Raw genomic sequence first — 27249 nt, 5'->3', positions numbered from 1 at the left:
AATGTCAAGTGTAAGGCGGTGGTACCGCCCAGTAATGGCGGTGGTACCGTCAGGACCTCGGAAATATGGGATTAGACACTTTTTGGCTCCATTTTTGAAGCCATTGGGGCCTATACAAACCCCACTCTTTTTTGCATGAAAGGGCACAAAAGTATTGAGATAATCTTGAGTTGTTGGGGTGTAAAAGTATTGTAAACAAGTGCTAGAGTTCTCCTCCTCCTTTTCCAAGTTTTAAGATCATTCAAGAGAGGTATAAGACTTGTAAGAGTTCTCTCCTAAACCCGTGAAAAGGAGAAAGCGCTGTAAGAGTGGTTGGTCTTCACTTATTGAAGGAAGGCCTTTAGTGGACATCGATGATCTCGTCGGAGGACAAATCCGAAAGTGAGTGTAGGTGTCACATCCTGAATTATATATATATATATATATATATATATATATATATATATATATATATATATATATATATATATATATATATATATATATATATATCCACACATTTAGGCCAAATAGATAAACATCACTTTATTCATCATTCATAAACATTTATTACAATTCATTTATTACAATCCATTTATTTATCGAATCATAAATAAAAAGTAAACATAGTGATGTTAACTTCAAGAATCATCCAAGTGGCTCTCCACTGGAATCCGATTTAGTACTAGAGGGAGGCTGCTCTGAAAATAAAAAAAATAAAGAAAATTCAGCAACGCTGAGTAGGAACCCCAAAAGTCAACTAAAAATGTATACATAATCAAAATTCAATCAATCATCCCATTGGCGTATATCAAGTACCTGAAGGAGCACTCCCTCAACAGCGGATGGAGAGGCTTTATCCTACTGGATGAGTTTGTGTTCCCCCAACAGCGGATGGAGGCAAACTCATATCATACTCCCAACAGCGGATGGAGTGATGTCCCACACCCGCCAAAGTGGGGACACGTTCCTCCCAACAACGGATGGAGGAACCGTCTAGTCGCCACGTCTGACGGCCCGCTAATCCCCGAAGGGAATCGCCCTACCTGCTCTCGGCAGGAAAATAATATAATCTCACACTAGTCATGTCCATTTTGGGATGCAATAACATATTTAAAACGTCTCTTTCAAATATCATCAATATCAAATAATATAAATTAGCTCTCAATTGACTTGAACTCTAGTTTAATCGATTCAATTGAACTCGATTTACTAGAGCCTAACTGAACTGATCTCTAATCATTATTTAACTGGTCTGGAACCACCCTAGACTAGCATAATTTAGACTAGATTAAGTTCAATTTAGGTTAAACTAACTTGAATAAGTCAATCAATTCGGAATCACCCTGAATTGATCTAGACTAATCAAGTGTAGTTTAGTTCAATCAATATTTGAGCTCAAGTTCAACAATAATATTGAGCTAGATTGAGCCAGTCCATCTACTGGTCATGTGCATTATACATGACTGAGCATGCATTACACAAAACTAGCCCAGCCCTAGCTCATGGACTAGTCATGTGCGTCGCATGTGACCACCCATAATGGTTGGGCTGGGGTAGCCTACGGGCCAAGGCCTGACCCGTGGGTTGGGCCTGGCCTGTGAGCAATTTCATTCCAATTAATATTCAATTTCATATCATAGCATATACCTATTAACAACATAAATAAAAACATAATAATGCATTAACGAGGAGAAAAGCTTTAATACAAGGAAATAACGTTCTAAATTTGACTAGAAATCATAAGACATTAAAAGAGAGATTGGGAGATAAGTTTTAATACAAGGAAATAGCCTTCTAAATTCAAATAAAAATCATGTTTTCAATACATATAAAATTTCAACATATTCTAGTCATATTTTAATCAGAATAATATATTTTAAATTTCATATCAAAGAATATCAAAAAAGGATTTTAGATAACATATTCTAGTCTAACAAGATTTTAATCCAGACAAGATTAAAGATAAACTGTAATACAGAAAATATATTATATAAAACATATACCTTTTTAACATATTTAATTTTATAATAAAAACCTTAATCATGGGTCAAAGAATATTATGAAAACTTTAACTGATTACTTTAATACAAAAATTTTGACATTTAAAGAATTGATACACATTTTTCAAACTATAAAACTTTCAACATTTAAAGAATCAAAATAGAAGCTAAAACTTTTAAATTTAAGAAAGGTAGGGAAACCTACCTCTTGTCAATAGGGTGTAACTCCTCGTTCTCTTGTCAACAGGGTGTAACTCCTCGTTCCTCCCGCTGCTAGGCTCGACTAAGTGAGGAACGAATGAGAGAAATCCCTCCCCTTTAAATAGGAGGAGGTGAGCCTCTATTAAGGGAAATTTATTTTAATTTTTATATTTATTTAATATACTAACAAATATAATATCATCATATTTGGAATACTTAATAGTTATTTCCTTAATTCATATCAACAAACAATGAAGTAGATTAAGATTTCCTTAAATTATAATAACAAGTAAGGAAATAAAATCAATTCCTAACTTAAATATTTGATTTGATTACATTTCTCCCCTCCCATAGGAAATTTGGTTCCCAAATTTAGCTTACCTTAATAGAATAGATGAGGATACTGCTCTCGCATATCTTCTTCTCTTTCCCACGTTGCCTCTTGGTCTGAATGGTGTTGTTGCCAACAAATCTTTACCAAAGGTATAATTTTGTTCCTTAGAACATGTTTTTTTTCTTTCCAAGATCTAGGTTGGTTGTTCTCTAAAAGTGGCATCATCTCGTAGTTGTAGAGGTTGGTAAGATATGACATGTGATGGATCCCTGATATATCTTCGAAGCATTGACATGTGGAATACACCATGAATGCTAGCCAAAGCCGGAGGCAATACCAATCTGTATGTTACAGGCCCAACCTTTTGTAAGATCTCAAATGGGCCAATAAATCTTAGGGCTAACTTTCCCCTTTAACCAAACCTCATAACTCCCTTAGTTGGCGACACCTTTAAGAAGATGTGCTCACCAACTTCGAACTCTAGATCTCTTCGCCTTCGATCTGCATAACTTTTCTGATGACTTTGAGCTGTTAATAATCTTTGGCATATAATTTGAATATTATCAGTATCTTTTTGAATTAATTGAGGCCCCAAAAGATTCCATTCTCCTACCTCATCCCAATATATAGGTGATCTGCACTTTCTTCCATAAAGAGCTTCAAATGGAGCCATCTGTATGCTAGAGTGGTAACTATTATTATAAAAAAACTCAATTAGATGTAAGTGCATATCCCAACTCCCACCAAAGTCCAAAGCACATGCTCTTAAGAGATCTTCAAGAGTTTGTATTGTCCTTTCAGATTGACTATCAGTTTGGGGGTGAAAGGCTGTACTAAACTTTAACTGCGTGCCCAAAAATTTTTGTAGACTTCCCCAAAATTTGGGGGTGAATCTTGGATCTCTATCTGAGATAATGCTAACTGACATCCCATGATATCGAATAATTTCCTTAATATATAAGCTTGCTAGTTTATCCAATGAATACTTTGTTGGGAAATCATGGGGGCGACATCACATGCGCAGCGGAAGAACAAGAAAACAAAATCCCCGATTCCTAAAGAGATGTTCGTCATCGTGCAAAGATTGGTGCGCAAAATCCACGAAACTTAAAACTGCGTATAAAGTAGGTTGTGTTAACTAGGGAGATCATATATCCCTATTTCCTTGCAGATCCTTAGGAGAGGGTAAAGGAGGTCAAGCGTCCTCCTCTCTAGCGGTGATCCACACAGCAGGGTTGCAACGACGCTCCTCAAAACTCCAGGCCTGCCCTGAGGTGGAGAGGAAGAGGAGAATAAGAAAGGTAAGCAAAGGCTCTAGCCTATGAGGCTCTGAATCCCTCATATTTATAGAGATCCCCTGTCAAACCCTAATGGGTCCTCCCTTAGTGGATATTAGATCTGCATCCAATAAGACAAGGGCTCCGTTGGATATCTCATATCCGAACCTCTACTCATCACAATGCCTACCATATGTGTGTGACCCTCTAGGCCCAATATCGAGCTGGCCGTGAGTCATACCTGTCAGAACTCCTTCTAACTCAGTGAATTATTATCTCTGTAATAATTCACTCGACTCATCGACTACGGACGTACTAGGCCACTATGCCATAGTCCTCAGACGATACAGGGGAATCCAATCCATTGGACCTGTCTGTTCTCAGTTACCGTGTACCTATAATCTCTCATTCATCTAATATCCCAGAGATCGTATATCGAGCATGGTGTTGTCAGACCCATATGGTTTCTACTCGAGTTTCGCTCTAATCGGATTCTCCCGGAGAACTCTTTCTCTCTCAACCCGAATGACCCTGGCCAGGGATTTGTCTGAGCAAGAACACATGGGATATTCCTCTCATGACGCCGAGAGTGGATAATCCTCTATCAACACTCAATAGCCCTCGTAAGGTCGACTACCACTCCCAATGACCAGCTATACTAGATCTGGGACAGCCAAACCTATAAGTCTGGTATCAAAGAGTGGAGCACTCATACAGGACATCCTTGGTGTCTCAAGTCTAAGGACCAGATACACCACTAGGACTACGGAATCGCTATCTGACAATAAGGCATCATCAACCATCCAGCATTCCGTAAGCGGATCAATCAGTGAACTCATTCTCCAATGAGCACCTGTACTGTATCCCTAGTGTCCCTACACGAGCAGCTATGAGACTAGCTACATCCATCATATGGACGGGTATACAGCACACCAGTCTATCCGGTTATCACGATGTCCCTCTCAAGTAACCTATGACCGGGATTATTTAGGATATGTGTTTAAAGGTGAATCGATCTCATTATCGTGATCTCATCACGATCCGATTCCCATTGCACAAATCCAAGGACATCACAATATATATGCACATATGCAATAGTTATAAAGTGATATACGCCAAAATATAATAAGCAAAAAGGTTCTGTATCAAGTCACACGTGTCATCACTCACGTGATTGGCTTGTTGGGCACCTATGACTAGCATACTTCTTGTTAATAGGAAGGAAGTGAGCAGATTTAGTAAGTATGTCTACTATTACCCAAATTCCATTATATCCTTTCACAGTCTTGGGTAATCCTGTCACAAAATCTATAGTGACTTCACTTCCATTCAGGAATCGAAATCCTTTGCAACTTTCCCGTAGGTACTCGATGTTCTATCTTCACCTGTTGACATATCAGACATTTAGAGACAAACTCTGCTATATCTCTCTTCATACCACGCCACCAATAGTTTTGGCGTAAATCTCGATACATCTTAGTAGTCCCGGGATGGATATTAAATTTTGATCTATGTGTCTCCTCTAATAATTGCATCTTTACTAGATGGCTTTCGGGAACACAAAGTCGATTGTGGAATGTAATAGAACCATCTTCGGCTTGGAGGAATTCAGGTCTAGAACCTTGAGCTATTTCCATAACTATCATTTGAAGATATGTATCTTCCTTCTGACCTTCTTTAACCTTTTCCACAAAAAATGATTGTGCCATCAAACACATAAGAAAACCTTTATTTGTCTATGATAAAAGTTTAAGTTTTAAGTCTGCTAACTCCGTCATCATAGAATTCCTTTGAATATTCATATAGGCTACAAGACTATAGGTATTTCTGCTTAAGGCATCAGTAACTACATTAGCTTTCCCAGGATGGTAGTTGATATTAAAATCACAATCATTTAGAAATTCCAACCACCTTCTTTGTCTCATATTTAAATCTTTCTATGTGAAAATATATTTGAGACTCTTATGATCTGTGAAGATTTCGAAAGTCTGTCCATAGAGATAATGCCTCTAAATTTTCAGTGCAAAAATGATAGCTGCTAGTTCTAAGTCATGAGTAGGATAGTTCTTTTCATGAGGCTTTAATTGTCTCGATGCATAAGCAACTTTCATCTCGTTTTGCATTAGAACGCAACCAAGCCCTTGTAGTGAGGCATCACTATACACTACAAAACCTTCTCCCCCTAAAGGAATCACCAAGATAGGAGCACTGGTTAATCTCTTCTTCAATTCTTGAAAACTTTGTTGACATTTATTATCCCACATGAATTTTATGTTCTTTTGTGTCAACTTGGTCAATGGTGCTGCTATTTTTAAAAAGCCTTCTATGAATCTTCTATAGTATCCAGCCAAACCCAAGAAGCTTCTAATCTCTGAAACATTCGAAGGCTGCTTCCATTTTATCACAGCTTCAATCTTGTGAGGGTCAACAGATATGCCAGCACTCGAAATTACATGACCGAGAAACATAATTTCATTGAGCCAGAAGTTACACTTGCTTAACTTGGTATATAGTTTCTCTTGCCTTGGGACTTCCAGAACTGTCTTAAGATGGTGTTCATGCTCTACTATGCTTTTGGAGTAGATCAGGATATCATCAATGAACACAATTACAAATTTATCGAGATAAGGGTGGAACACCCTATTCATGAGGTCCATGAAGGCAGCTGGTGCATTTGTTAGTCCAAAAGGCATTACTAAGAATTCATAATGACCATATCTTGTTCTAAAGACAGTTTTATGTATATCTCCTTCCCTTATCTTCAGTTGATGATACCCAAATCTCAAATCAATCTTTGAGTATACCTGAGTACCTTGAAGTTGATCAAACAGGTCATCTATTCGGGGAAGAGGATATTTATTCTTTATGGTCACTTGGTTGAGCTATCTATAATCGATGCATAGTCGCATAGATCCATCTTTCTTCTTCACAAATAGGACAGGGGCACCCCAAGATGATACACTGGGTCGAATAAAACCCTTGTCCAAAAGCTCTTGGATCTGTTTCTTTAACTCCAACTCAATTGGTGCCATTCTATACGGAGGTTTAGAAATAGGTTCAGTACCAGGTAGAAGATCGATTGTAAATTCAATCTGTCTATTTGGTGGCAGTGCAAGTATATCTTCAAGAAAAACATCTAAAAAATCCCGCACAATAGGGATGTCCTTTAATACTGGCTTCTTAGATTTTTCTCTAGAAATGAAGGCCATGTATCCCTGACATCCCTTCAGTAATAGTTGGGTAGCACTCAAGGCTGAAATAATAAAAGGAAACTTTTCTTGAATCCCAATGAACTTGAAAGGTGGTTGATCTGGAGGTGAGAAAGTAACGGTCTTTCGAAAACAATCGACACTTGCATAGTATGCTGAAAGCCAGTCCATACCCAAGATAGCGTCGAAATCTTGAAATTCTAATAGAATAAGATCTACTAGCAAATCGTGACTTTCAATAGTAATAACACAGTTTCTATATATCTGATCAACTATCAAAGAGTTCCCAACTGGTGTTACTACCATTAATGCATTATTCATTGTCTCACGATTCTTATGCAATTTCATAGCAAAATAGGGTGATATAAAAGAATGTGTAGAACCAGAATCAATAAGCACAGATGCTGGCATACCACAGAGTATGATGATACATTTAATAATAGATCCCGAAGCTTCAGCATCTTGACGAGTCAGTGCGTAGACTCTTGCCTGTCCTTCCTCTCTGGGTCGTAGTTGTTGTTGTCTAGTTGTTTGGGGTGGAGCTCAGCATTGATGTTGCTTCCGCGGGCAATCCTTTGACATGTGCCCCGGTTGTTGACAATAAAAACATACGCGTTGTCCCATGGGGCATGAGGTGGAAACATGATCCGTCTTCCCACAGAAATAACATCTTATAACAACTTGATTGCTAGGCGCTCCTGCTTGTTGATGCTCAAACTGTTTACCTTTTCCTTTCTTTGAGGGTCCAAAATGTGATCCCCCATACGTAAATGGTGTAGTACTAAAAAGTCGCTTTCGATCTTTTGCTTGTTGTAATTCATTATCTAATTTCTCTACCACCAAAGCTCGATTTAACACTTCAGCATATGTTGGTAAAATCAGTACTGCAACAGACTTTCTAATTGATGATCGAAGTCCCCTCTTAAAATGACGAGCTCTTTGACTTTCATTAAAAGCAATATGTGGAGAGAACTGAGCCAACTCAATGAAATGATGATCATATTCCATTACAGTTCTATTTCCTTAGTGGATGCTAAGGAACTCTTGTTGTTTCTCAAAGCGAACTGAATCAGGAAAGAACTGCTCATAAAATGCATCTTTAAACTGCTCCCAAGTTACCACATTACCTCCAGCCTCTAACATCCTCCTTTTTGAGGTCCACCAAGTGTCTGCCTTCCCTTCCAAAATGAAAGAAGCGAAGGGCACTTTCTGATTTTCCCTACATTCGATAGCTCTGAATGTCTTTTCCACTTGACAAATCCAACGTTCAGCAAAGATTGGGTCTGGCTTGCCCTCAAAAATTGGTGGTCCCAATCTCTTAAAGTGATCTAAAGTATTATTCCTACCCCGTGGAATTTCATCTCATTCCTCCTGACGCTCAAAGTATCCTCTAATAGCATTGAGGACTCTGTGTACATCATCTTGAGCATTGACGGGTGCTGGGGTGTAATCAAATCAAATATTTAAGTTAAGAATTGATTTTATTTCCTTACTTGTTATTATAATTTAAGGAAATCTTAATCTACTTCTGTTGATATGAATTAAGGAAATAACTATTAAGTATTCCAAATATGATGATATCATATTTGTTAGTATATTAAATGGAAATAATTTATATTAAATAAATATAAAAATTAAAATAAAATTCCCTTAATAGAGGCTCACCTCCTCCTATTTAAAGGGGAGGGATTTCTCTCCTTCGTTCCTCACTTAGTCGAGCCTAGCAGCGGGAGTAACGAGGAGTTACACCCTGTTGACAAAAGAACGGACAAGAGGTAGGTTTCCCTACCTTTCTTAAATTTAAAAGTTTTAGCTTCTATTTTGATTCTTTAAACGTTGAAAGTTTTATAGTTTGAAAAATGTATATCAATTCTTTAAATGTCAAAATTTTTGTATTAAAGTAATCAGTTAAAGTTTTCATAATATTCTTTGACCCATGATTAAGGTTTTTATTATAGAATTAAATATGTTAAAAAGGTATATGTTTTATATGATATATTTTCTATATTATAGTTTATCTTTAATCTTGTCTGGATTAAAATCTTGTTAGACTAGAATATGTTATCTAAAATCCTTTTTTGATATTCTTTGATCTGAAATTTAAAATATATTATTCTGAATGATTTAAAATATGACTAGAATATATTGAAATTTTATATGTATTGAAAACATGATTTTTATTTGAATTTAGAAGACTATTTACTTGTATTAAAACTTATCTCCCAGTCTCTCTTTTAATGTCTTATGATTTCTAGTCAAATTTAGAATGTTATTTCCTTGTATTAAAGCTTTTCTCCTCGTCTATCTTTTAATGCATTATTATGTTTTTATTTATGTTGTTAATGGGTATATGCTATGATATGAAATTGAATATTAATTGGAATGAAATTGCTCACAGGCCAGGCCCAACCCACGGGTCAGGCCTTGGCCCGTAGGCTACCCCAGCCCAACCATTATGGGTGGTCACATGTGACGCATATGACTAGTCCATGAGCCAAGGCTGGGCCAGTTTTGTGTAATGCATGCTCAATCATGTATAATGCACATGACCAGTAGATGGACTAGCTCAATCTAGCCCAATATTATTGTTGAACTTAAGCCCAAATATTGATTGAACTAAACTAGACTTGAGTAGTCTAGATCAATTCAGGGTGATTTCGAATTGATTGACTTATTCAAGTTAGTTTAACCTAAATTGAACTTAATTTAGTCTAAATTATACTAGTCTATGGTGGTTTCAAACCAGTTAAATAAGGATTAGAGATCAATTCAGTTAGGCTCTAGTAAATCGAGTTCAATTGAATCGATTAAACTAGAGTTCAATTCAATTGAGGGCTAATTTATATTATTTGATATTGATGATATTTGAAAGAGACGTTTTAAATATGTTATTTTATCCCAAAATGGACATGACTAGTGTGAGATTATATTATTTTCCTGCCGAGAGCAGGTAGGGCGATTCCCTTCGGGGATTAGCGGGTCGTCAGACGTGGCGGCTAGACGGTTCCTCCATCCGCTGTTGAGAGGAACGTGTCCCCACTTTGGCGGGTGTGGGACACCACTCCATCCGCTGTTGGGAGTGTGATATGAGTTTGCCTCCATCCGCTGTTGGGAGAACACAAACTCATCCCATAGGATCAAGCCTCTCCATCCGTTGTTAGGGGAGTGCTCCTTCGGGTACTTGATATACGCCAATGGGATGATTGATTGAATTTTGATTATGTATACATTTTGAGTTGACTTTTGGGGTTCCTACTCAGCGTTGCTGAATTTTTTTTATTTTTTTTAATTTTCAGAGCAGCCTCCCTTTAGTACTAAATCGGATTCCAGTGGAGAGCGGACCTTCCTCTACCGCTAGGTAGAGCCACTTGGATGATTCTTGAAGTTAACATCACTATGTTTACTTTTTATTTATGATTCGATGAATAAATGGATTGTAATAAATGAATTGTAATAAATGTTTATGAATGATGAATAAAGTGATGTTTATCTATTTGGCCTAAATGTGTGGAAAGATATATATATATATATATATATATATATATATATATATATATATATATATATATATATATATATATATATATATATATATATATATATATATATATATATATCCAGGATGTGACATGGGGCATGAGGGGCATTCTGCGAAGTCGGAGAAGCTGGCCCATAATTAGTGACAAGTGTACGGGAGGACTGGGTTTGCTCTACGATGCGTGGAGCTTCCAAGTTATTATTTATTTGAACACCTCTCCGAGTGCGTAGACCAATAGCATTACGACCATGAGCACCCCGAGTGACAAGACCACTAATTTCTGGAATTGACTCCATTACTCCTATAATAGGTTAAAGACAATCATCAGTTAGAGTCAATCAAGGGACCTAATACACCTACAGGCCCTAGACCATGCTTTGATACCATAAAAGATATCACATTATGGATATATATATATATATATATATATATATATATATCTTTCCACAAGGCCAAATAGAAAACATCACTTTATTCATTATTCATAAATATTTATTATAATTCATTTATAACAATTCATTTATTCATCGAATCATAAATAAAAAGTAAACATAGTGATGCTAACTTCAAGAATCATCCAAGTGGCTCTACCTAGCGGTAGAGGAAGGTTTGTTCTCCACTGGAATCCGATTTAGTACTAGAGGGAGGCTGCTCTGAAAATAAAAAAAATAAAGAAAATTCAGCAACGCTGAGTAGGAATCCCAAAAGTCAACTCAAAATGTATACATAATCAAAATTCAATCAATCATCCCATTGGCGTATATCAAGTACCCGAAGAAGCACTCCCCCAATAGCGAATGGAGAGGCTTTATCCTACGGGATGAGTTTGTGTTCTCCCAACAGCGGATGGAGGCAAACTCATATCACACTCCCAACAGCGGATGGAGTGGTGTCCGACACCCGCCAAAGTGGGGACACGTTCCTCCTAACAGCGAATGGAGGAACCGTCTAGCCGCCACGTCTGACGGCCCGCTAATCCCCGAAGGGAATCGCCCTACCTGCTCTCGGCAGGAAAATAATATAATCTCACACTGGTCATGTCCATTTTGAGATGAAATAATATATTTAAAACGTCTCTTTCAAATATCATCAATATTAAATAATATAAATTAGCTCTCAATTGATTTGAACTCTAGTTTAATCGATTCAATTGAACTCGATTTACTAGAGCCTAACTGAACTGATCTCTAATCCTTATTTAATTAGTTTGGAACCACCCTAGACTAGTATAATTTAGACTAGATTAAGTTCAATTTAGGTTAAACTAACTTGAATAAGTCAATCAATTCGGAATTACCCTGAATTGATCTAGACTAATCAAGTCTAGTTTAGTTCAATCAATATTTGGGCTCAAGTTTAACAATAATATTGAGCTAGATTGAGCCAGTCCATCTACTGGTCATGTGCATTATACATGACTGAGCATGCATTACACAAAACTGGCCCAGCCCTGGCTCATGAACTAGTCATGTGCGTCGCATGTGACCTGACCCATGGGTTGGGCTGGGGTAGCCTACGGGCCAAGGCCTGACCCGTGGGTTGGGCCTAGCTTGTGAGCAATTTCATTCCAATTAATATTCAATTTCATATCATAGCATATACCTATTAACAACATAAATAAAAACATAATAATGCATTAAAGATAGATGAGGAGAAAAACTTTAATACAAGGAAATAACGTTCTAAATTTGACTAGAAATCATAAGACATTAAAAGAGAGATTGGGAGATAAGTTTTAATACAAGGAAATAGCCTTCTAAATTCAAATAAAAATCATGTTTTCAATACATATAAAATTTCAACATATTCTAGTCATATTTTAAATCATTCAGAATAATATATTTTAAATTTCATATCAAAGAATATCAAAAAAGGATTTTAGATAACATATTCTAGTCTAACAAGATTTTAATCCAGACAAGATTAAAGATAAACTGTAATACAGAAAATATATCATATAAAACATATACCTTTTTAACATATTTAATTTTACAATAAAAACCTTAATCATGGGTCAAAGAATATTATGAAAACTTTAACTGATTACTTTAATACAAAAATTTTGACATTTAAAGAATTGATACACATTTTTCAAACTATAAAACTTTCAACATTTAAAGAATCAAAATAGAAGCTAAAACTTTTAAATTTAAGAAAGGTAGAGAAACCTACCTCTTGTCAACAGGGTGTAACTCCTCGTTCTCTTGTCAATGGGGTGTAACTCCTCGTTCCTCCCGCTGTTAGGTTCGACTAGGTGAGGAACGAAGGAGAAAAATCCCTCCCCTTTAAATAGGAGGAGGTGAGCCTCTATTAAGGGAAATTCATTTTAATTTTTATATTTATTTAATATAAATTATTTTCATTTAATATACTAACAAATATGATATCATCATATTTGGAATACTTAATAGTTATTTCCTTAATTCATATCAACAAACAAGGAAGTAGATTAAGATTTTCTTAAATTATAATAACAAGTAAGGAAATAAAATCAATTCCTAACTTAAATATTTGATTTGATTACAGTAGGTCACATTGACTGAACCACTCTAAAACTCGGTTTGTATTTACTTTGAGCAATTTACTTTTATAGCAAACTGCCTCTCCTCCTTATTATGCTTTTACTACGCCTACATCTCATATATGTTTTCAACTAAATACCTTCCGAGATTATTTTTAATCGTACGAAGATTTTACGAAATCGATGTTTTTCATTTATGTAATTTACATTACTACAAATCTCCTTAATCTTCTCTTACATTTTTATGAAAAGCTTTTAAGTTCAAATTAAAAGTAAAATCAAAACCATTTTCATCGGAATCGATTTTAATCGAAACAAAATCTTTTGAAATCATGAAAGTTTTCCACTGTATTAATTCACCCCCCCTCTTAGTGCCGCTCTTGATCCTAAAAATTGGTAACAGAGCAAGGTTCACTCTCGTTTGGTTTGAAACCCAAGAGAGATGACATTTATTAGCAACCAAGAGAGTCATTCAATTACACGTCCGCCCATGTTCAATTAGACAGATTACACATATTGGAAGACTAAAATGAGGATCTTCCTAATTTCAATGGATTTTAAATTATAAAATATTATAGAAAATGGGTTTCAAAAGTCTTATCTTCCAATGAACGATTGGAATGAGTTGGAGAAGAAGACTTTCACTTTAAATGCCAAGGCTATGAATGTCTTATTTTGTACATTAGATAAAAACGAGTTTAATCAAGTATCAATTTGTAAAATGACTTTTGATATTTGGCATACACTCGAAGTGACTCATGAAGGCATTAGTAGAGTGAAAGACTCAAAAATTAATATTTTGATGCATTCTTATGAGTTATTTCGAATGAAACCGAGTGAGACCATTGGAGACATATATACCCGATTTACGAATGTCGTCAATGGTCTAAAAGGACTTGGTAAAAGTTTCTCGGATTTTGAACTTATTAATAAGATTTTAAGATCCCTACCAAAAAGTTGGGACCCTAAAATAATGGTCATTCAAAAGGCCAAAGATCTAAATATTTTTCCTCTTGAAGAACTAATTGGGTCACTAATAACCTATGAAATGACATGTAAAGCTCATGAAGAGCTTGAGGACACCCTTCCAAAGAACAGGAAGGATATGACACTGAGAACACAAGAAGACAATTTGAAAGAAAACTCAAGTGATGAGGACTTTGATGATGATGTGTCACTCTTAACAAATAAGTTCAAAAGATTCATAAAAAGAAATAAATCTAAAAATAATACTAAAAATAAATTTAAACCTGAGAAAGAACAATTGATATATTATGAATGCAAGAAGTTGGGACATTTCAAGAGTGAATGCTCCCAAGCAAAGAGGAGACAACTAAAGAAGAAGGCTCTCAAAGCTATATGAGACGACTCAAGTGTTTCCAAAGAAGAGGACACCGAGCAAGTTGCTCACTATACGCTAATGACTATTGGAGATGAGGTAACAAGTTCATTAGATGTAAATTTAACTTTCGATGAGCTTTCAATTGCTTTTCATGAATTCTTTGATGAATGTAGAATCTTGAGTAAAAAGTATAACTCTTTGAAAAAGGAACATGCTTCTCTTATTAGCGACCTTGATAGAATAAAGATTGAGCATGAAAATAACTTAGCTTCCTACATAAAATGCCATGAACTAAAAATACTTCAAAAGGAAAACTTGTTACTCAAAGAAACCTTAAAGAAATTTGAGGTTGGTAGCAAGTCCTTGAACATGATCCTTGTCAATAAGGGTCATATTCATAAAAAAGACGGAATCGAATTTATGAATAGTTCTCACCAAAATCCAACCACCTTTATTAAAGGCCCTACCTTGCATGTATCACCTCATACCAAATGCAACTTTTGTTGTAAACTTGCACATGTTGCATGCAAATGTCCATTTAAGAGATATAGTCCACATAAATTGATTTGAGTTCCTAAAAGAACCTCAAATGACTCAATGCAATATGATAAGCTATGTAGATCGATTTTTGAGGTACCCAATGTCAAATTGGTACCTAAAAATCATCTCTTTTTGTAGATAAATGCATCATCATAAGCTAGGAGCAAGAGATGATACTTTGATTTTCGATGCTCAAGGCTTATGACTATAGATCCAAAATAACTCATAAAACTCTCTAGCCAAAATAATAAAAAGGGGATCATAAGAATTAAAACGGTTAGTTACAAAATGATACTTATAAGATCATGATGCAATAATTATTTGAAATCTTATGTAATAAACACTTGATCTTGATATCTCAAACCTAATAATTCATATGCATAAGTTCCCTTTCTCACTTCTTCTGGATTTCTAAATTTCTCAGATACATTCCCTCAATTTTTTTTTCCGGATCGAATTCTATCCAACAAGGTCATGAATTTGTTAAATTTCATTTTCAGACTTTTCTTATTTCTTTGGGTCATTCACTTAAATCATGATCGTATAGTGTACGCAATAAGCCATATGCATTTTTCTATATGAGTTGTTACGATGCTTGCGTACAAATTTTATATGGTGAATTATAAAATTACAATATGCGTTTTTTTTATATACGAGTTCTATATAATGTTTAAGTATAGTATGCATTTTATATGATGAATTATGAACGTACAATCTTCAATATGAATCTTCTTCTCTTATGATACGAATTTTACATGATGATGTAAATAAGGTTGTGTGCTTCACAACAATAAAAATCTTGCAAAATTGGAATCACCTATGACAACAACACACACCAATGTGAGCAGTGCTCACTGCCTATAGGTGGTGGCATCGCCCAACAGGCGATAGCACTGCCAGTTGTCACGGGTGGTAGGCGGTAGCACCGCCCAATTAACGGTGCCACCGCCCGCAACCTCTGCCCTATAAAAAGGCACTTAGAGCCAGCGGCAGAATCGACCCCAAGCCCTCCTACATTCCTTCCTTACACCTCTAAATACCTCTCCACCCCTCATTCTCCTTGATCCTCCTCTAGAAACTCTAGGAAACTCTCCTCTTCTTCAAATCCAAGGATCAATCTCAATCTTTCAAGAAGATCACTGCAAGGGTAATTCTCAAATCTCTTCTTTCAATTTATTGATAGATCTTGCCTCTTATGTATAGTTTTCTCATCATTTATATGTTTAGTCTCATGGCTTCTAGAAGATCCTCTAGGGACAAAGGAAAGAGGAGATTATATAAAAATTATGACTCCTTACTTTTCGATTCTAATCAACATGCCCTTAAATTTTCATCCACAGAGTTTATGAATGTTCATAAGGGTAAATATATTGGTTTAGAGGAACTAAGTGGCTTAGAACCCATTCAATGGTTTGCTAATCTAAATATTCTCCCAATCCTTCAAATAAGTGAACCCATCTACCCTAGTCTTGTTAGGCTATTTTACAATAATTTACATATAGATGAAAACGAAAAGGTATCTACCTATCTATTAGGACATCATATACCCATTACGGATAGAACAATTTGTAACATCATGGGAATTCTGGTAAAAGAAAGAGGGTGTTATTTTAGAGGATAATGGGATGAAGAAACAGTTGGGACTACTTACGTTGATGCCTTATGAACAATTTTTGGTAATCCTAACTTAACGATTCTTCCAAAAAGCTACGAACATTTACTACCTTTAAGCACCAAAATACTTCATCACATCCTGATAAGTATCATTCTCCCAAAATAATATCATCATAATAAAGTAAGCCAAATGAAATTATATACCATGTATTGGATTATGAAATGACATAATAATTGTTTTGGTTACCTAATCCAATAAAACATGATAGAGTGATCAAAAAGGGACATGAATGCTTCCATATGGTGGCTTAATCACAAGACTATTCCATGCCTATAATATTGACATTTCACCCAAAGAAGAAGTTATAAAACTAGATAGATTTAATATCATAAATAGAAATCTATTTCGACTGATACGATGTACATTCAGAAATGGTATATGGACTAGACTGTCTAGAAGGACTGATCCCCTCCAACCCAAAACACCAGGGTAATCAATCTCCTCCAACTAGTCCTTTTGAGGAATCACCTTTAGTAGAGCAAGCACCTCCCTCATGTATCGACGACATAGGGACTCGGATGGATCATTTTGAATAACGACAAGATCGACTTGAACAATGTCAAGATCAAATCTTAACTAAGTTGTAGTAGATTCACCGACAGTTTAATATTTTGTTTAAACATTTTAACTTACCACCACCTAAATGAGCAATCGATGAAATCTCTCTATTATATTATGTTTACTTTTATGTTGTAATCTTATGTTGATTACCTTGATATTTGTAATCTTGAAATGCTACTTACTTTGATGCAAAAATTTCATCGTGATCTCTTTTATATTGTAATCTTATATTGCCTATTTTGATGGTGAAATTCTGTGCTTACTTTGATGAATATATCACTCTAAGAATTAGACTTGATAAATCTTTTAACTAAAAAAAATTCCTTGATATATTCAACTTTTGGTATTTATAACCTGACGCATTATTTGATGATCATTTGCGAAGTTAGGAATGTTAAATTGTCCGAATGCATGAATTTGATGAATTTCTTTTCCGGACTATCTTCTTGAATGGAACTTTCATGAGTTTAATGCCATATCAAGTTTATTTCATATCCTTGCTCCATCATATAATAATGTTGGATACGTGGAATTCATTGACAAATGCATCTTTCTTGGATTTCACTCTTATGAATTTTTTTTATGAGAAATGGATTTGATGTGATCGTTCATGAAATTTTTTTTATTCTTTGACATGAATTCTTTCTTAATGAAAAAAAATTTTATATGAATTTTTTAGTATGAGATGAACACTTACAAGAGTGAGGATTTGATTTCACATGAATATCTTGATCCTTGTGAAAATTGAAGCATGATTTAATGAAACTCTTGTCATTTTTGACTTGATTCAAATCATTTCACAAAGTTGGTTTTTAATGGATTTCCTCCTTTCTTTCCTTCTTCATGTAAAGTCTTGATTGAAAAAAAGGGGAAAAGATGATGGAAGTTATCGCTTTAATGTTGATAATATTTAATGTTGAGAACTTTTGAATAATACCATATCATAAATGCTAGAAATATGATTGGTATTGTTAAATATAAATTGAAATATAGCATGAATCTTTATTGAATTGTTCTTATTTTTATTGATGACAAAAGGGGAGAAATGATACCTAGTAAATTGATGACAATGTATGCAATGCATCTTATTATAAATGCTTATGTGCTTATCATTTGAAATATATTGAAATATGGTAAAAACATATCTTATCATATCAAATTGATAAATGTCTTTCATATAAGATATCATGAGTTGAAATATGGCAAAAGCATATCTTATTAATCATTGTATATATGTAAAGATAAAAAAAAATAAGTTTATTATATTAGTCTTATATGTAGATTATATTTTATTTACGTGTAATAATATTAGTTTATTACACAAAATCAAGATATTTTTCATCAAGAATTTTAAAATAGTTAATATAAATAAGATAACTTATATTATTGGTATTAAAATTTTCAATAATAGATCTCAAAGATTACTAAGATTATCTCAATAAGTATATATTAACCTAATTTTAAAAAGATTTAGTATGTTGTTTTGCTCAGTTAATAGTACACATATTACTAAAGGTCAAAGATTTAGTCAAAACTAATGTTTCTAAAATAACTTAGAAAGTAATTAAATTAATAATATTTTATAGTTTTACTCAACTAGTGATACACATATTACTAAAGATAAAAGATTTAGTCAAAACCAATGTCTCAGAAAGAAATTAAATGAATGATATTTTTTTGTATATATAATTATAAGCCTATTATATATTTAAACCTATACGAGATAGATATTAATTTTATAGTTAGAATGCTTAATAGATATCAAAATAACTCAGGAATGGAATATTACAAATTATAAAGAAAATGATGAGATATCTAAATGAAACGAAAGACTTCATGCTCACATACAAGAGATCAAATTAATTTGAAATGACGAGATATTCAGATACTAGTTTTGCAAATAACTTCGATAGTAGAAAATTAATTTCAAGATTTATATTTATATTACTTAAAAGAATAATTTCTTGAAAAAATATAAAGCAATCATTTATTACATTATTAACGATGAAAGTTGAATTTGTGACATTTTTTAAGACAACAAATCAAATTTTATAGCTGTAAAATTTCATCTAAAGTCTTAGTATAGTCGACTCAATTATTGGGTCACTAAAAATATTTTATTTTATATTATAGCAATTTACTTATCTAAGAATAATAAGTACTTTAATGATTCCAAATATATCGAGATCGGGTGGTTAGAGAGTTTAAAAATAGTAAGTATTGATAGAGAATCTAAGCATCACTTTGATGATTGTTAATCTATTTACTAATACTTTATAGATTAAAATATATAAAAATATATTTTTTTATAATTAGACTTGTGAGCAACCCATGAAGATATATATTTAAGTGAATATTATTATTATTATTATTATTATTATTATTATACTTATCTAATTAAAGTTATTTATTTTTATTATCCTATTTATATTTATGTTGTATATTATATTCGAATGTGATAATAAATTATGAGTTATTATGGATTAAATTAGAAAATACTTTATAATATATAATTGTTATAACTCGTATTGATAGTCGAGCCTGATATAGTATTATTATACTTATTAAATTTATTAGCTTGTTTTAAAATTTAAGATTATAAAATTCTTTTCAAAATTTTTAGAATCCAATTGGATAAAATTATTATTAAATAAATTTATATATTTTTATTTTAAATTTATTCATATCTTGTCAATTAATGGATTATAAAAAATATTATATTATATGATTGTATTTAATTAAGTAAGATATATTATATATATAATTATTTCTAATTACAATCATCGATCAAAAAAAAGTTTTTTTTAAGAAATGATCTTGATGAAAAATGTGATGACATTACTTTTACAAATCAAATAAAAATTTTTTAAATGACATAAAAGGATACATAATCTTAATCTTGATATTTTATTATTTAGTTTTAATTTTGATATTAAATATTATTTTCATATAACGATGGCAGTGGTATATGATTATATAAAATACTTAATCTTCTCTTTATGCTGCAAAGATACATGGACCTCATATGGCAAACAAATGGCACATAGATGCACTTCACTCTATATCTGATCATTCTAAATCTCATGTAACATTAATTCATAGGAAAATCCAAGTCTCTGGAGAATATGCTGCTGAGGGACTTCAAATAAACATCCAACACATGCAATTCAAAACCTACGATGCCATAACAAATGCGGTAGATGCAACAATCTTATACCCACGGATAGACAGACTAGAAGATGACAGACAAAGACTAGAAGCTTGTTAAGAGAAAGCAGAACCATAAGCAGCAGCAATTCTCTGGTTATTATCACTAGATTATAAGATGACAATATTTGGTGATTTAAGCAGCTGGCTTCTCCCACTTGAGGGGCTTCACCACCTCCCAGGTGAAGTCTGGATCATCCCTGCCGAAGTGCCCGTAGGCTGCTGTCTTGAGGAACCTGCCATTGCCACCCCTCTTCAGGTCAAGGTTAATGGTGATCATCCCCGGCCTGAAATCAAAGTTCTCCTTCACTATCTCCAGAATCTCCTTGTCGGGGATTTTGCCGGTGCCATAAGTGTCGACAAAGACCGAAAGGGGTTCAGGAACACCGATGGCGTAAGAGATCTGGACGATGCAGCGGCGTGCAAGTCCATTGGCCACGATGCTCTTAGCTGCCTGCCTGGCGATGTACGCACCGCTGCGGTCGACCTTGGTTGGATCCTTGCCGGAGAAGGCACCGCCACCATGGGCTCCCCAGCCACCGTAGGTGTCGATAATGATCTTGCGGCCGGTAAGCCCAGCATCGCCATGAGGTCCGCCAATGACGAAACGACCAGACGGATTAAGGTGGAAGATGGTCTTCTCATCGAGATACTGCTCAGGGACGACAACCTTGATTACATGCTCCTTCAGGTCAGCAGCAATCTCGTCATTGGTGACGGTCTCATCGTGCTGGGTGGAGATGAGCACGGTATGCACACGAATGGGGACCATGGCACCGTGGTCATTGCGGTACTCGACGGTAACCTGGGTCTTACCATCGGGCCTCAACCATGGACAAGTTCCATTTTTGCGGACGTCGGTGAGGCGAGCTCCAAGTTTTGTAGCGAGGACATGGCTCAGGGGCATCAGCTCAGGTGTCTCGTCTGTTGCATAGCCAAACATGTGACCCTGATCCCCAGCGCCGATCTCCTCAGGGCGCTTGGTGAAATGGCCATGGACACCCTGGGCAATGTCAGGGGACTGCTGCTCAATGTTAACAAGCACCTTGCAACGATCTGCATCGAGGCCTACATCATCGGATGTGAACCCAATAGCACGGCAGGTGTCGCGGACAATCTTCTCATAGTCGATATTGCCCTTTGTGGTGATCTCACCAAAGACCATGACCATGTTGGTCTTGGTGCACGTCTCACAGGCAACCTTGCTGTCAGGGTCCTGCTCGAGGCAGGCATCAAGAACTGCATCAGAGATCTGATCACAGAGCTTGTCTGGGTGCCCTTCATTGACAGACTCAGAGGTGAAAAGGAAGGTGTCCTCCATTTTACCTAAAGTTGGATCCACATAGAGCATATATCAAGTAGGTAAGAAAGAACACTAAAGAAGAATAGCAGAAGTCAAATCTAGAAGCACAAAAGTCAGCCGGAAGCGAAACCTGCACGAGCAAAGTCCACGCAGGTCTTCAAGCAGAAACCAAGGTAGACAACAGGCTACAAACAAATGAAAGGGAGCAGTTTGCTCGATGACTTCAAAGAAAAGAACTTTTTCTTTCAGAACCAATGAAGACAATCGAAAAATCCACAGATCTAGCCAAAACAACGCGGAAATCGCAGAAATTGAAACCCTATCGCCACTACAACAAATACATTAGGATCAAACTTCGAAGGTACACGCAGACATCTACACCCTAAATCAGATCCATCGGTTCAGGGAAACTGAACGTGTTGAGGAACGAAACCAAGGCAACGCCCGTCACAGGAAATGAAAAGAGCGAGTTCACGAACGAAACCAAGGCAGCGCCCATCACAGGAAATGAAAAGAAAAGGAGAAACGAGATCTGGAGAGTCCAAGGGAGATTAGCTCACCAGATCTGGCGCCGCTTTGAGCTCTCTGAGGAAGACGGCCTCCCGAATGCTGAATGCCCGCATCGGCCCTGACCGGTATTTAAAGATTCGATGGCGCCTGTGATCGAATCGCGGCCGTCCGATTCGATTCGATTGGGTCACGCGGCTCACGGTCCTGTCTAGGTGCGCTCCAGTAAGCGGCTTTATCTGGGGCTTCACCTAACACCCACCTGGACCCACAAGCGCACCAGGTTCAATCGGCTCTCGGCTCATTCGGCTCCCTCACTGCTTACCGGCTCAGATCCCCATGTGTGTGTGTGGAATGTGGAACGCAAAACAGCCAAGACGTGAACCATTTGTTGCCACGTGGAGAGTAATCTATTAGGACTTTCAAACTTATAGAAAGGCGTGATGGAGGATTATAAATAATAGAGCATTATTGACAAAATTGTATTTATCATTTCACGGTTTCAACCTGAATTATCTATTCAGGTTGACTTTTTTTTTTCCAGAATCATTATTGACAAAAATGAGTGACTTTTTTTTTTCCAATATTTATCATATTCTAACTGATGCAATGATCAGATTTAAGTTTCAATATGTTGTTGGATTGATAAAGTATTTTCGAATTTCTGGTTAAAAAAATTATAATTAGAATTTAATTATTTTATAAATATTCATAGAGTTGAAAAATATTATTGAATTGCTACGACTAAAGTCTCCAACCAGCACATGGAAGCTAATGCTTTGGCTTAAAGCCAGCGGCTGCAGCCAGCGAGAGTGCCACAGTTTGACCTCCGTTGTCTACTTCACACCAACTTTGACTTCACCGGAAAGCTGGGATGATGGTAAGAGGAAGAGTATCAGAAAGAAGAAGTGGTGTCTTCACAGACCACTTTGTAGAATTGGCTTGCTCCGGCGTGAACTTCAATCCTACTCGGTGCCCAAGTTAGATGAGACACCAACTTGTGGTTTCCGGTGAAATCACACAAGGACGTATCAAAGGCTCCAAATGCAAGTTTGTGCCACAAGATCTAAATGAAGCTGAGGTGATGAGATGACTTGATTACTCGACCCACCAGTGGAAGCTGTAACTTTACTGTAATCTACATGTTTTAGTGAATAATTTAAACATACTTTGATCCAAATAAAAAATATGATGAGGCCATTGGAACAAGGCTAAAAATAATCTTATTTTTTAAGCAAATAAAAAATAAAAAAACTCCATTGGAAAAAGTAAATTTGATGCAAGCAATCAGAGAGCAATGACAATAGAGATTGGGCTCAAACACTACATTTTGGGCTTCGACCGGGTCCAACAACAACCGGTCCAATAATTTCCGGCTGGATCGGGTTAACGACGGTAGAAAACCATTGCGATTTCGTTGCCACCTGTTCCTCCCAAATCCCAAACCCTTGTCCGCGCGTCGGAGAGAGATCGAGGCGAAGAGCGGAAGGGATCGAGAAGAGCCTCGGTGGATATGAGAGTTGGATTCATGGTTGGGATCCTCGGAGGCATCCTCCTTGCCCACGCCGGCTATGCCACCATCCAATGTAAAGTCCTACCCATTCTTCTTCTTCTTATCTTTTGTTGCCGTGATCGGATCGAAATATGATTTGGTCCACACCCGATGTTTCGGATGTTCTCGCTTCAATTTCTTGTATCTGTTCTTACGTCGATTTGAAATATAGACAGAGGGATGCTGAAGATCGTGGAAGAAGAGTTCTCGCGTCCTCCGATGAACGTAAGATTCAGATCCTTTTCCTAGTTTCCTTTTTTATTCATGTAATTTCTCTTTGCGGTGATTCCTTTTCAATTCTAGTATCTTTGGATCTATGATGTATTTGATGTGGAGTTCCCATGGCTATGAATCATCGCTGTCATATTAATAATATTCCTTTTGATTTGGTGTTTATGGATCATCGGATTGTTCTCTTAGGTTGTGGTCGAGCTACTACTGGGGTTGGCTTTCTGCATATGGGCGGCTCTGGCGGCTCCTGCAAAATTTAGATCCATACATCCTGATTCTGAAGAAAATAGGTATTTGTGTATCTGCATGATTTAGATAGTTTTCATTCTACATCTTGTTGTGATTGGCAAATTCGGCAAGCTGCTTTATATATAATCTGCTCCAATGTAGTTTAGTCAGTACAGGAAAATTAAGCGATCATTGTCATGGTATATTGATTTAATATGTATAATTTTTTTACTCATAGTACCTGCTGGTACTTGATCAATATGTTTCAAAACTAACATTAGTTTGATGTTTCCTTTCATAGGCATTTCTTTATCTAGATATTAATATGGGCTCTACCAAATTTGATGCCATAGTAGAAATATAGTGTTCCAGGGGTTCATATGGGATGGAATCAGAGTGATGTGGCTAGGGTTGGTACTTATTTAAGATGAGAAAAAAATAAAGAAGTTTCATACTTGTGATTGCATCTGTTTGAGTATTTAATAATCCCACTAATGGATGAGAACATAAACAAAAAATAAAAGACAAACATAGAAAAGGAAAAATGACACTTAGATGCACCAGTTGGAAGGAGGTGATGGTTCAGAATCACCGGCTTACTTCGTATGTCCAGTAAGTTTCTATGGCTAGGACATATAAAATGCCTTTTTAGGAATGAATATTTTTATGCTTATGACTCTATTACAAATATGTTCTTTGAGTTGTCAGGAGGGAACCAATTTTTCCCCTCGTGCTCTTTCTCCAAGGATGATTCCTGTTCATCACAGCCTTCTATTATTTTCTCCTCTTTTTTGCTTTGCTTTGTGCCCTTTTTTAATTCCATATAGCTTAGTTTTTCTGCATACTACTCATTTGGTTAAACCAAATGTTCATGTTCCTACCAAAGATAAATTGGTGTAGTGTAAGATGTACTAAAGAAAGGAACTTTGTAGAGAGTCTTAAATTAAAATTAATTTTGTGCATATTATGGATCTGGATTATGGTAGATGAAGAATGAAAATGGAGATAAGATCATATTGTGATCTTGAGTGGTACAATAACTTCTGATGGGTTCGCTTCTTCAAAGTCTCTTCTTGCTGTATGGTTATTTAGAATTTTAGATGATATGGGACATTGGCTTACAATGGCTAAGAGAGGACTGCCACTTTGACCAGATGAGGTAAATTACACTTTTGTATATTGATAATTAAAGATCATGAAAGGTGTACTTTTCTGGACCGGTACCTCATATGGAGCAACCTGATGTCAACATGACCTGACATGTTTAAGTCAAAGTTATCAGCACCAGGTTGATTAAATCATATAGATCAGATTGCAAATGTCATGTTTCCCAAAGAAAAAAAGATAGTGAGAATTTGTACCTTACCCAGCTCAAAACCCTATTGTGTTTATTAAAACAGATCACTCTAAACACCTGATTTAGCTTCTTGACAAGCTTCAGCATACACGGAGGGTTATAGTATAATATCATCTGCAGTGTCTTGAATAATCTACTGGCTCAATATTGTATTGAGCAATTCGCTTGCTGAGAACACTGTACACAGTTAGAAGTGATGACAATAGAAGAGACAAACTCAGATATAAATAACTGTACTAAGATTTTTTTCCACGTTGACAATACTGTCTTTGGTTCCAACTTCTTTAGTCACATTATCTTTTTCCATTTAATCGAGTCCAAAGTTACGAGTTGAGTTTGACAAATGAAAAGGAGCAGGACTGTAAGTAGAAAAATAAGACATCAAATTACTTTTTATCTTTGCTTGGAAATTTAGGTTCCAAAGAAATAGTAATCTTTTAGAAGCAGCATCAGGCAACCGCTGATGATGCTTGATAATGTAGGTTGTCATGAAATTAGAATAATTAAATAGATGTTACTTATCGAGGATTAGTCACTATGTGCTTCATCAATCTGTTATGTATATTATTTCCGAGTCCAGCATAGAATATATTATCCTATCTATGATGTTGGTTGAATCTTGCAGTTATCATTGTAGAATAACTGTAGATAATCAAAACCATGTGCTGTAGTTGCAGTGTGTAGATTGCTGTCAAGTTTACAGGGTTTTTCTCTTACGGATTTATTGTATTGTGCCATGCATATCTAGTGGTTTAAATGAACAGTAATATGCATGCCAAATGACTTAAGTTGTTGTTTATGAACTATAAACTGCATGTTATGAATGAAGCAACCTTGTCAACTATAATGCAGTTGTTCCTCACTTTGCATCTGGTTTATAAAAATAGCATCTCATGCATGTGTAATGTCGCACATCCCACTTCGTTCTCAACTTTCAGCCTGCAATCGCGTAGACTTAATTAATTCATGGGTACATCAGGATGAGGTGTTCAGAATTCATACGTAAAAGTCATCTATCACCTGACAGTTGTGGCATTCATGAAAATTCAATTTATTCTATCATGGTGTCTATCTTGATACATTTCATGCTTATAGGAAGCTGTTTTGAATGTGAACTGCAGGATCGTGTCCTTACCAACAAACCTGGATTTCATGATCTTCAATCACCGTGGCAAAGTGTTTCCGTGTAATGCGGAGTACAAGTTGAAAAAGTAGGTCTTTTCCCCCTTAAGGCACGAGGAATCGGACCTCCTGTCCAGCTTCATCACAATCCACCTAAATCGGTGTGAGGTAGGTTTCATTCTCTAAAACATGAACCGTATGTTGATAATTTCCACACTTCGCTTCGTGTAGTAGTTTATTAATTTTGGAATGCCAGTGTGTCCATTGAACTTAGTTACTCGTGAACTTCGTGACATCCATAAAATTTCCTGTTCTAGTGAAGCTTTAGTTTATTTGTACGTGGCAGCCTAAACGAATATTTCTTTTGATCGATAGATGTTGCTTTGCTCCCATGAACTCCTGTAAATGGTTTTGATGGAGTGGCATCAAATCTAAACCGAAAGATGGTTCAAGGAGTTGATGACAAATCTTGGGATGTTTGTCAATTAACCTTGAAATCTCACTCCGATGTTAGAAGCCAATGTAGGTCGACTCTTGTTTGATAATTAATGGTTGAATTGAA

The 27249-nt window shown here is 35.7% G+C and overlaps 2 protein-coding genes across 2 annotated transcripts; one reads left to right on the top strand and one right to left on the bottom strand.

The window, feature by feature from the left end:
* Window positions 1–20246: 20246 nt before the first annotated feature.
* On the bottom strand, window positions 20247–22378 carry LOC135622176 (S-adenosylmethionine synthase-like). Its single transcript, XM_065123820.1, has 2 exons — window positions 22251–22378; window positions 20247–21713 (listed from the first exon to the last, which is right to left on the bottom strand). The coding sequence occupies exon 2, from the start codon at window positions 21706–21708 to the stop codon at window positions 20524–20526; it is 1185 nt and encodes a 394-aa protein (XP_064979892.1). The 5' UTR covers window positions 21709–21713; window positions 22251–22378; the 3' UTR covers window positions 20247–20523.
* Window positions 22379–23613: 1235 nt separating this feature from the next.
* On the top strand, window positions 23614–27079 carry LOC103978020 (membrane magnesium transporter). Its single transcript, XM_009393720.3, has 4 exons — window positions 23614–23783; window positions 23922–23974; window positions 24170–24270; window positions 26687–27079. The coding sequence occupies exons 1-4, from the start codon at window positions 23711–23713 to the stop codon at window positions 26778–26780; spliced, it is 321 nt and encodes a 106-aa protein (XP_009391995.2). The 5' UTR covers window positions 23614–23710; the 3' UTR covers window positions 26781–27079.
* Window positions 27080–27249: the final 170 nt, after the last annotated feature.

The sequence above is a fragment of the Musa acuminata genome, chromosome BXJ1-3 (assembly GCF_036884655.1).
Source record: "Musa acuminata AAA Group cultivar baxijiao chromosome BXJ1-3, Cavendish_Baxijiao_AAA, whole genome shotgun sequence".
NCBI classification, from domain to species: domain Eukaryota; kingdom Viridiplantae; phylum Streptophyta; class Magnoliopsida; order Zingiberales; family Musaceae; genus Musa; species Musa acuminata.
Note: the sequence above shows the minus strand (reverse complement) of the source record. Positions and strands in the feature narration are given on the sequence as shown.